This window comes from Lynx canadensis, chromosome B4, assembly GCF_007474595.2.
Source record: "Lynx canadensis isolate LIC74 chromosome B4, mLynCan4.pri.v2, whole genome shotgun sequence".
Classification (NCBI taxonomy): Eukaryota; Metazoa; Chordata; class Mammalia; order Carnivora; family Felidae; genus Lynx; species Lynx canadensis.
Window position 1 is genome coordinate 4,511,285 of NC_044309.1, and position 12,136 is coordinate 4,523,420.

General features: G+C 41.6%; 1 protein-coding gene across 3 annotated transcripts in view; it reads right to left on the reverse strand.

Annotated features, from left to right (window-relative positions):
* The window catches only part of LOC115518224 (prostaglandin F synthase 1-like), a 29,259-nt gene extending 17,423 nt beyond the window's left edge, over positions 1 to 11,836 (reverse strand). The window contains exons 1-4 of one of the 3 annotated variants that reach the window (XM_030321621.1): positions 11,692 to 11,836; positions 11,086 to 11,150; positions 3,305 to 3,427; positions 1,443 to 1,610 (exon numbers count right to left, since the gene is read on the reverse strand). In XM_030321621.1, the coding sequence (XP_030177481.1) occupies positions 1,443 to 1,610; positions 3,305 to 3,391 (255 nt within the window). In that variant the 5' untranslated portion in view covers positions 3,392 to 3,427; positions 11,086 to 11,150; positions 11,692 to 11,836. Of the gene's footprint in view, positions 1 to 1,442; positions 1,611 to 3,304; positions 3,428 to 11,085; positions 11,151 to 11,483; positions 11,551 to 11,691 lie in introns of those variants that run through there. The other 2 variants (XM_030321620.1, XM_032593814.1) reach the window with 2 other exon arrangements.
* Positions 11,837 to 12,136: the final 300 nt, after the last annotated feature.

The following is a 12,136-nucleotide window of genomic DNA, read 5'->3' on the forward strand; positions in this document are numbered from 1 at the left end:
TAATTGTTTAATTTTAATATGGTCTATGTAACCAGGGGCTTGCTGCCTGGTTTTAGCCTAAGGGGGAACCATATAAAAACTATTTATACAGCTTAAAAAAAAAAGAATCTCTAGAAGAAATTAATGAAAGGGGAAAATGAGCAACAACTACAAACCCACTTGCAGTCGTTGGGAAGTGACACTTGTGGTCATTGGGGAAGCGGCGAAGCATCCTGCTTAGCTCCTAAACTCTTTTTCCTCATAGCTTCTGTTTCATACTGAATTAAGACAACGATGTAGGAAAGGAAAATACGGCCCAACACAGGGGTCTCAAACTTTAGAATGTAAAGGAATTATGAAACAACATTCCTGGGTTCTACCTCCAACATATCACATCACAATATCTGGAGATTTTGGCTGGGAAATTGCATTTTTTTCCCCGAGTTTATTGTTTTGAGAGAGAGAGAGTGCACACAAGCAGGGGAGGGGTAGAGAGAGGGGAGAGACAGAATCCCAAGCAGGCTCCACACTGTCAGTGCAGAGCCCGACATGGGCTCGAACTCATCTACCATGAGCTCATGACCTGAGCCAAAACCGAGTCAGATGCTCAACCGACTGAGCCACCCAGGCGCCCCTGGGAAATTACATTTTTAACAAGAACCTCAAGCAGTCGTGATTCAGGAAATTGCATTTTGAATGTATTAAGTGTTCCAAAGAAAAGTAGGACCTATAGGAATTTTGGGGGGAGGGTACTTTAGTCAGCTTATTTTAGGAAGTAAAAATCTAAGGAAAATCCATCAAAATTGCTAAGGCTCCCTCCCTATGGAAGGGAGATAAACAGACAAGAGGGCAATAGTGATACCACATCTAACACAGTCGTTCAGAGAGCTTCATACCGTGGAGCAAGAAGGAAGAAATTCCCTTCCTGCCTAGAATTCACTTGTATGGACCTCAACTCTCTCTTCATGGGTCGCTTCGCCTCATATTTAAATATCTGGTTCTAGTAGTAGTCAGCTCCATGAACACCATTGGAGAAAATTCTTCTTGGGTTCCTTTCCAGTCTGACTTAAATCCGTAAGTTCTTTTATTTGTTTCAGCTATACTATCAGTAGAAATGAAAAATAGTAGGAGAAAATGGCCCCAAAGTTAAAAAAAAAATCTAAGTACGTTTACAAACATTAATTTCATCCTCATAGCAGTTCTGCGGTATTATCTTCCCACTTCATAGGAAAGAGACATGGGATGTCTATTGACCATGCCATAGGTTGAGATATGAGGCCTAAGGCTTGAAGAAGTTGGAACCCACATCCCTTGCCAGCATGTACCCCACCTTCAGCATATACCTTCTTACAGTGCAAGGTCTGTGGGAATGAAAATGTAACCAATAAGAGGAGAACTTCACCGAGAAACTCTTCAGCTAAGAGTGAGCTTTTCACAGATACGTAGGGAACTATACAGAGAACCTTTGAAGTGTAGAATACGTCCTCTCTCTTCACAGAGCCATCAGCGATCTTCTTCCGGATGGCCCTCCCGATCTCTTCTTCATTTAGATACAAGTAAGCGGAGTCAAAATGGCGGTAGCCTACATCGATTGCTCTCATGACAGCCTCTTCCACCTCACTCTTAGCAACCTAGAAGACCACAGAAAGACAAAGACCTACTTGATTCAGGAACAGATGGCCAATCCCACCAGCGGAGCTATTTAGCAGAACCAATTGTTTTTCTAAGGGCTAAGAGCTAGAGGTGACAGAGCTGAATGTGGACTTACACCCAGTGGTAGATGTTTAACGATCTATGGTGTAAATACTCCCACCATGGCTGACTTCAAGCCATGAATATTAGGAAAAGGTGCTCACCATCAGATCTTGTGAGTCCATGAGCTGGTCTAGCTCGTCACTGGGTTTAACCCTCCCGCCCCTGGATTTACATCACGTGTGGATTTACACAATCTATCGGTTGACGGTCCCAAGTTAACTCACTCTGTGAGAGACCGTTAAACCGGTTGCAATCCAGAAGTCTAATGCTCAGAGCTATCTGTCAATGCAGTGAAGGTGTGACTTTACACAGCATAAATTAATGATTTACCGATGTAAACTTGGAGGAACGCTTCAAGCAATATTTGAGGAGGAGCAGAAATGTAAAAGAAAATCAACTATTTTTTTTATGCAAAATGTCTCATAATTGGTTTTGCTGTGGTGGTTGCTAAGTTGGTCCGCATGTGACTTTTGCCCTTTCACAACTTGGTTATTTTATTTTTAGCTGCCTACTGTTCTGCTGGCCCACCAGGCTGGACTTTAGACCTTCTCCATAATTTCCCCTCACCATCGCCCACTTCTACCTCACTTAAAATGTCTCCTGGGTATATTTTTTAATCTGTAATTCCCAACTAGTTAATTGGTACCCCGGATTTAAGAGCCAAGAGTCCAAGTAAAAGCAACCCTTGGTGACAGTGCCCTTGCTGAAGTCCTCAGCATTACCCACCATGTGGCTCTCATGTTGGGGAGTCGATCCTACAACTTTCCTTAAACAATTATAAGCTCCTCCACTAGGAACCACTGAAGATGTGCTCTTGTAAGTTGGAAATGTTCAAATGAGAAACACGCATGGAGTTCAGGGTTCCAAACAGAGAATTTCCAAGTGCCCCCAGGGAATAGTATTAACAACTTGGCCTCTACCAGACTATTTCCCCTCCAGACCACCAGCACTCTCTCTAACTTTAATCTTGACTCTCTCCAGAACATTCAGCGGCCGAGATTTCTCTAGATAGTCTACGCGTGTTGGTGGACAGGGACCGCTTGGACAGCAGACGTTACAGAGAAACTTCATCACAAGCAAGCTTGCCATCAAGTCTCCGACATGTGGTGATCATGACACCTGGGTTTCATTCATTGCAACAGATGGTGAATGGCTACAGCTGGACAGGCGGTGGGAGTACCAGAAACGGCCTCACCCACCCCTGCGTGGCTGACAGATGGCACGCTCCCCTGCCCCTTGATATAGCAGTATGCCACGTGTGACTGTCGAACAAGCAGCGTCAGAGTCACTTGGTAGCTCATTAGAAATGTGGATTTTTGAGCCCTATCCCAGATCTACTCATTCGGAGCCTTTGTAGGTACGGCCTCCAAATCTGCATTTTTAACAAGAACCTCAGTGTTTTCATGCTGATGAAAATTTGAAAATCACTGACTTCATGCACTAAATAACCTAACCTGGAGAGAAGCATCTTAGGAACAAATAAAATGAGGCCCGCCTGCATTTCCCCAATTCTGGTTCTGATAAGGACCCACGTCCGCCACCCCTCTGTCTCCGAGGCCACAGTGACTACCTTATTAGGAGCAGAGGTGCCAAATCCCAGCATGGGCATGAAGAACCCATCGTTCAGCTTTACAGAGTAGAGTTTCACTGAGCTCATCTCTTTCTACTCTTCTGGCTTTTTATTAAAAGAAATCTGCAGAGGGAAGAAAATAGCGTAATTGTTATTTTTTAACAGCTTTAATGAGATAGAAGTCACATACCATAAAATCACCCCCTCGAATTCATCCGCTTCAGCAGGTTTTAGTCTACTCATGGAGTTGTTACCAGTACACAATTTCAGAGCATTTTCATCGTCCTCCACTATACACCATCCTCCTAGAAACAACACCCCATTCCTTGCTCCTTTCAGCTGCCGGCACTTTCTGCCTCAACAGATTTGCCTATCCTGGAAATCTTATGTACATACACCACGTGGCTTTTCGTGGCTGCTTTCTTTCACTTAGCCCATTGTTTTCGATGCCAATCCATGTTGTATCGTGTTTTGGTGTTTCCTTCCTTGTTGTGGCTAAATCACATCCCTTTGTATGGGTATACCACGTGTGGGTTATCCCTTCTTCAGTTGACAAACATTTGGCTTTTCCCACTTTTCGACTACCATGAATAATGCTTCTGTAAACATTCCTGCACAAGTTTTTGTGTGGACATACGTTTACAATTCTCTTGGGTATGTACGTAGGCGTGGAATTACTGAGTCATAGAACAAACCTGTGTTTAATGTTCTGAGAAACCACCAAGCGTTTTCCAAAATGGCCGTACTATTTACACTCTAATTCGTGACAACTCCAGTTTCTCAGCATCTTCTCCAACACTTGTTACGCATTACTTTTTGTCAATAGCCATCCTGACAGGTATGAGGTGATAGTGTGGTTTTGGTCTGCATTTCCCTGAGTGATGAGTGATGTTCATAAACATCTGTTCATAAACCTCTTGGTCATTTGTAGATCTTCTCTGGAGGAATGTCTACTCGAGTCCTTGCCCACTTTTGAACTGGTCATTAGTTTTCCTTGCTAACGCGTTGTAGGAATTCCTTATATATTTTGGAGATGAACTTCTTATCAAATATAGGGTTTGCAAATATTTTCTTCCAATCCAAAGAATCCTTTTCACTCTGTGGATGGTTTCCTTTGCTGTGCACAAGCTTTTTGGTTTGATGTGGCCCCACTTGTTTATTTTTGGTCTTATTGCCTGTACTTTTGGTGTCTTATTCAAGATATCATGGTCAATGTCATTAAGATTTTCTCCTATGTTTTACCCCAGAGTTTTAAAGTTACGGTCTTACATTTAAGTCTTTAATCCATTTTGAGTTGAATTTGACAACCCCAATGCATTTGTATCATTCTATCACGGTCTCAGAATGATTAATCTTTGGTTAATTTTGTTCTTTTTAAAATGTTTATTTACTTACTTGAGAGAGAGCAAGAGAGAGAGAGAGAGCACACACACGCATGAGCAGGGGAGGGGCGGAGAGAGGGAAACAGAGGATCTGAGGCGGCCTCTGCTCTGACAGCAGAGAGCCCGATGCGGGGCTCGAACTCACATACCGTGAGATCATGACCTGAGCTGAAGTCAGACACTTAACCGACTGAGCCGTACAGCCTCCTGTGATTAATTTTGTTCTTAAACTATTTAATGAAACTTTAACCCTGTGCCTACCTTTGTTTCTAAGTTTGAATTGATAAACTAAAAGAACAATTGAAATCTAGGCATTATCTGCCTTGTATGTGTAGCAACAGAAAGCACACAGACCACCTAAATAGTAGTTTTACAAATATGTGTATAATGATTTTTATTCATGTTTTATAATGATATGGAAAATTATTAAGTATTAAAATTATATATGTGTGTGTATATATATATATATATATATATATACACACACATATATAGGCTCTGCTCTGACATTTCCAAGTCACTTTCTCAAAAGGCTTTGCCCCATCAATGTTTACCCTCTGATCACCAGAGCATGAAAATTCCTAGCTCACTCACCAGTGACAGTATTGTGATACTTCACTGAAAACTTCCTAAGCAAATGATCAGGCTGTCAATAGTCTATCATGTCTTATCCATAATAATTAGAGTAGATTTCATTAAAAGACGCTGACTGAGGCTGTGAGATTAATTTCTGGATTCTGCCTCATTTTAATCTTTCCCTTTCCTCTCACGCCTAATTCGGGCACATTAAAACATCTCCTTCCCCTCCCGTCTCAAAAAAGGCACTAAATTACCCATAAGTATATTCAGCCTCAGTTAATACAGGGAAGATGTGCATGAAATGTCTGCTAACTAGACGTAACCGTGTCACCATTTCAAAGTCTATACGAATACCAAATCACCAAGCTGCACGTTGGAAACACATTACGTTATATGTCAATTATACCTCCACAAAAATTATGCTTCTGCGGCAAAAAAAAAAAAATACACAAAAATGAAATGCCATTTTCACCACTCTGATTAAACTGTTATATTACGCAAACATATCAAGCGCGAAGATGGTGAATAAAGTTTTAATTCCATAAACAATGAGTAAGTGCCGTATGAAGCTCCAAAATGATGACTGTTGCTGTGATCTTTGTGATTTTACTGTGATTTTTGTGGTCTATTCTGTAGTAGGCAATTTTTAAGATTCCTAAATGAAAATGTATTCTCTTTGAAGAAACAGATTAAAATTTATTTTAAAATTCCCTGGATTCAGGTGCCTTGGTGGCTCAGTCGGTTAAGCATCTGACTGCGGCTCAGGTCATGGTCTCGTGGTCTGTGAGTTCGAGCCCCACGTCAGGCTCTGTGCTCACAGCTCGGAGCCTGGAGCCTGCTTCGGATTCTGGGTCTCCCTGTCTCTCTGCCCCTCCCCCACTCGTGCTCTGTCTCTGTCTCTCAAATATAAATGAACATTAAAAACATCTTTTTAGGGGCACCTGGGTGGCTCAGTCAGTTAAGCGGCTGACTTTGGCTCAGGTCATGATCTCAAGGTCCGTGAGTTCGAGCCCCGCGTCAGGCTCTGTGCTGACCACTCAGAGCCTGGAGCCTGTTTCAGATTCTGTGTCTCCCTCTCTCTGACCCTCCCCCGTTCATGCTCTGTCTCTCTCTGTCTCAAAAATAAATAAACATTAAAAAAAAATTTAAAAAAACACATCTTTTTAATAAAGCAAATTCTCTGGATTTGTAGATTTTATTGCATAATTGTGATCACAATAAAATTCTCGCTGGCGCCCAGCCTGCACAGATTTAGAGCCCTGACGTGCCTTTTCACCCTGCCCCGTCCTGTCCTCCTCTATTCAGACTTCTCTTGACCTTTCGCTTCGACTTCTCATCTTGCGTGGCCCCCTGTCTAGAACTGCTCCAACCCTGCCCTGCTGGGTATAGAAATTCTTCCAAGACCTTTGAACTTGCACACAGCCGGCTCAGCTACTGGCATACTCCCCTTTGCTGCATAGGCCGTGTCAGGCATCGTTTAACTGTGAAACATCTGTTGGTATTTTCTGGACTTCAATACTGACTACAGCCTTGACTTGGTGCCTGTGATTCCCCTTGGCGCTGAGTCTCAAGTCTTCAAACCCAAGTTTCGATTTGCCTGCTGATTTTTCCATTTTGTGTTCATTTCCTTTAACCATGCTTTAAAAAAAAAATTAATTTATTTTTTTAAAGTAATCTCTGCAGCCAACATTGGGGCTCGAACTCACAGCCCCAAGATCAAGAGTCACACGCTCCCTCTGCTGAGCCAGCCGGGGCGCCCCTAACCAGCTTCTTTAATAAAGTAACTGTCGACATAGTAGAAGATATTAGTGGCTGACGATACCTCACACTCTAAGAAACAAATATATTGAGTTGGAAAAGTAAGGTGAGCTCGTACGTTTAAAATCCTGTTTCCGGTTCTGTCTCTCCTAAGTGAGGCAAATAGGATTCAGTAGCACCTCCTTTTACCACCAATTTTCATGGGCAATACCAATGACCAGAGTTGACTCCCTGACTCTGATTCCTCCTGGAAGAAATCTGCCTTCTTGGAGAATGGCTATTTGTGTCTTGGATCAGGAAAATGCAGGACAGAACTGAATACGGTGTTGTTGTCAAAGATCAAGGTTTACCATGGCTGGCAGCAACAATGCTGGAAAGACAAAGGCGTCCACTGAGGGAATCCTGCCAGACCGCTCGCGACAGTTGGAAGGTGAAAAAATATTGACGTTGTTATTTGGAAGAAGTTGATTCTACGAAAGAGCCGTGAGTTCATAATAATAGTGAAATAGGATGAAGAGAAATAAAATACGTATAGTTTGTCACTGATTTTAATAAGTGAGGGGCGGTGAATGTATATGACTATTTCCTCTTCTTTTATATCCGTGGCAGGTTATACAGTGACCTGAACTGTTACTTCTCTGTTTTTGCAAGCAGGAAAGAGAGCCCAGCAGTTCTGAAAGCGCACCAGGAGGAAGGAGAGCGGAGGTGTATCGGCAGGAAGTGTGCCAAGCACGGGAACAAGGGATCCACCAGTGGCCACGCAGGTGAAGGGTCAGTGCTCCAGTGCTCCGTCAAATTCCTCAAGTACAAGAAGAGCTTAATAGCCTTAGGAGAGGCAATTAAATACTATGGATCCCACAACACCGATAAATGGAACCTCAAAAGGGCATGTCAATTCATGCAAAAATACTAAAACCTATGAAGAAGGCAAAGGCATGGGTGTTTTTTAAAGTGTGTAGAAAGTTAAGTTTTATCATAAAAAGAGAGGTCAATTTGGTGATCCGTGGCTTGGACTTGAATCATTCTTGGAGAAGTAACCACATCAGGGCCCTGACTAGGAATAAATCAGTCATCCAAATCCAGCAATTTGGGCTAATTTTTGGTTCCAGAACATTTGACTTCTGAATACTGAAAGTTGGAATTCGCATAAATTTCAAGTGTCCTGCACTTGGAATTATTATTTGTCTTTTGGATTTTTCAGCCACTAAAAAACGGCTAAGCCATTTTTAGCTTGTGGGCCGTACATACACAAGCAGTGAGCTGTGCCCGCCAGCCACAGTTCGTGGACCTCTGGTCCATAAAATCAGTAGACATTATCATAATATCTCCAGCTATCTCCCTGTAGATTAATATTTTTTAGTTGTGGTGAAATCTGCATAATGTAATGTAATGTTTACCATTTCGACCACGGATAAGTGTACAATCCAGTGGCATTAAATCGATTCACGGTGTTGTTCAACCTCCACCGCTCACTACATGCGAAACATTTTTGTCACCACCAACAAAGACTCTGTACCTGTCAAAAATTAGCTTTTGGATTGTTCGCTAGTGACGTGTAGAAACACAACTGATCGTTTGTGTTGGTCTTGTGCTTTGCAACATTGCTGAATTCGGTTATTAGCTTTACGAGTTTCCTTAAGAACTCTTCGGGATTTGCTGTATGTGGGGTCACGTCCTCTGTGACTGGGAATGGTTCTACCCCAGCCTTTCCAATTTGGATGCCCTTTGTTTCTGTTTCTTGCCTCATGGCTCTGGCTAGAACGTCTGGTACAACGTTGACTAGCGTGGTGGGAAGGGGCATCCTGTCTTGCTCCCCATCTCAGGAGGAAAGTTTTCAGTCTTCCCACATCGAGTGTGAAGTCAGGTGTGTTTTTTTTTTCTCAAGTTGTTTTTTTTTTTTTTTTAATGTTTATTTATTTTTGAGAGAGAGAGACAGAGCACGAGAGGAGATGGGAAGAGATGGCAGAGAGAGAGGGAGTGTGACACAGAATCCGAAGCAGGCTCCAGGCTCTGAGCTGTCAGCACAGAGCGAACCCACGAACCGCAAGATCATGACCTGAGCTGAAGTCAGACACTTAACCGACTGAGCCACCAGGCACCCCAACTCTATCATTACCTCACAAGTATCCAGGTGAGGAGCTTTCCAGAGATCTGTATGGTGTGGCGTATTGCACCACACTGAAGGCAGAAGCAGATTTGATACTCTAGCTGGCTTCTGTTAGGCTACTCATTCGTTTTTCAAAAATATCAAACAATATCACTCTTCTCCCTAATTGATTTTTGTTTTGCAAAATACTTTTATTCTTCATAAAATGTATTTTTCATGTTAATACGCAGTAGGGTTATTATTTCTTCATGACAGGATACATAAATATTTGAAATGTTCCCCATTTAACTTTCTGATATAGTCTACAGAATCTTAAAAACACCGAATGTATAGAAACAGAGTAGGATGGTGATTGCCAGGCCATGGCTACGTGGAGGAGAAAACGGGTGAAGGTGACCAAGGGCACAAACTTACCATTGTAGAATGAGTAACATCTGGGGATCTAAGCAGCATGCTGACTCTACTTAATTGCACTGTCTTGCACACTTGCAAACTGCTAAGCCAGTAGATTTTAAAAGTTCTCACCCCTTCCCCCAAGTAACTGTGCGAAGTGGTACAGGTATTAAGTAACCTCACGGTCACAATCACTTTGCAACATACATGTGCGTCAAATGATCACACTCTTCGCCCTAAACTTACACAAGGTTACATATCAAGTCTATCAACAAACAAGAAACGTATATATAAATTAAATTATTTTAAAAGAAGAAGTGTGAATTTACTAAAACACAGGAGCGATTTTCTGTATTGCAAAATACTAAAACCATCTAACTAAAATCTGATAATAAAAAAAAGGTGTTATACTGGGGCGCCTGGGTGGCTCAGTCAGTTAAGTGTCTGACTTTGGCTCAGGTCATGATCTCACAGTTCTTGAGGTCGAGCCCCGTGTCGGGCTCTGCACTGACAGCTCAGAGCCTGGAGCCTTCTTCGGATTCTGTGTCTCCCTCTCTCCCTCTCTGCCCTTCTCGCACTCGTGCTCTGTCTCTGTCTCTATCTTAAAAATAAATAAACATTAAAAAAAATTTTTTTTAATTTAAAAAAGGTGTTATACTGTGAAAAAAGGCATGCTTTTGAATTGATACTGTCATAAGGGATGCAGTTATAACACAAAAGGAAAGATCTGGTGACACACTGGATACGTTCACACGACTAGAAAACACCAGAGATTCTAGGGGAGAAACGTTACTAGAATATACTGAAGACTTCTGTCATTGGGTACAAGACAAATACATAACATTTGCATCAAAGTACCACAAAATGGAAATGAGCAAACTATTGCCTGTGTTTCCAATCATTACAACTTTAAAATACTTAGGAACAAATTTAACAAGAGTGATGGCACTTCTACAGGGGAAAACACTATCGAACATCACCGAAGGCCTACAATAATATCTGTGCAAGTGAACATGTATGCAAAATTTTTGGACAGTTTATTAAAATGTAAATTCTCATAAAATCATATACATACGCCTAAACAATTAAAATTCAAATTCCCCTAAAAGTCCAATTTTTAAAAATTAGACACAAATTTTTCAAGTATAGATTAAAAAATTAATGCCAGAGAGAAAATTCATGGAAAGTATCAGTGATGGACACTTTTTGAGTGGACTTCAGAACTTATTATAAAGCCAGGATTATCTTTAAAAATTGTATCGGTATAAGGTTACACAAAAATCCTTGTGGAACAGAATAGAAAATCCAGAATTAGTTTTTATTTAAGAGATGATTTAAGAGAATTTAAGATATGATTAATTGAGTCATATAATTCAGAGGAGAATAATGAATTATTTAATGCTAAATTATTTAATTATTTAAATTATTTAATGATGCTAAAAGAAATGCCTATCGAACTCAAAGAAAATAGGATTGGATTTCCCCTCTCACGCCATGTATAAAAATAAATTCTAGGCACATAAATGATATACAGAATAAAAAAGGAGAGGAAAAATACTTACAAGAAACTCCAAGTCACAATCTTGTACAAGAGAAGACCTTGTTAAATAGACCAGAGAATCAAACGCTATGAAAGAAAAAATAGATGTATTTGAAAATACAAACATTAAAACTGTGCATGGCGAAATTCCCTATCATCAGAGTTTAATAGGTAAATGATAAATTCGGAAAATATTCATCAACTGGATGGAAGGGAGCTGATATTTATAACCTAAGGGAGCTCTTAGAAGTTGACCAGAGAAAGACAAATAAAAAATTTGAGTGAGGTGACAAGGAGGCCGTGCACAGGACACTAAGCCAAATGTGCACTCAGAGAAATGATGTTCTCTGGCAGTCAGGGCACAGCTAATCAGAGTAGGAGAGATCTCAGCTCATAGCCACCTGACGGGCAAAAACGTACATGTGTCCTACTATCTATCATGGGTCGGAGCGTGGAGAAGAAAGGGATCTCATCCGTTGAGTTCAGGTCTGTGAAGCTGAACTTGAAAGCAGTCCGGCAGCAATGACTGAAACTAGTTTCATAATACCCCTTAACTCATAAATCCTGATTCCACAGAAATCAAAGACCCAGACCGAGACCCAGAGAGAGTCTGAAGGTCATTTCTTACCCACGGTTCCGGAGGAGAACAATGTGCCACTTGGGATACCCAGGAGAGGCTTTGCGGCTGGTCGAGAGGAAGCCGGAACTCCCTGGGAGCGGGGACGTGGACAGACTTTGTTGTAGCTTCTGGGAAGGAACAGGCAAGCCTGGGTGAGCAGGCTTGGGATTGGCTGGTTCTGTTGATAGTGGTCCCGTGTTCACTGTGACTATTGGATCATAAGGCCTGGAGCTATTTAAAGTCTCAAGATGTTCTTGGGGTGGGGGTGAAGGGCAAGGTTTACCTAGGAGCACCTAGTTCCCATTTTGTGGGTGTTAATGTGTCAGTTTATAGAAATTTAAAGTATGTTTGGGGCACCTGGTTGGCTCAGTCGGTGGAGCAGACAACTCTTGATCTTGGGGTTGTGAGTTCAAGCTCCACGTTGGATATAGAGATTACTTTAAAAGAATAATAA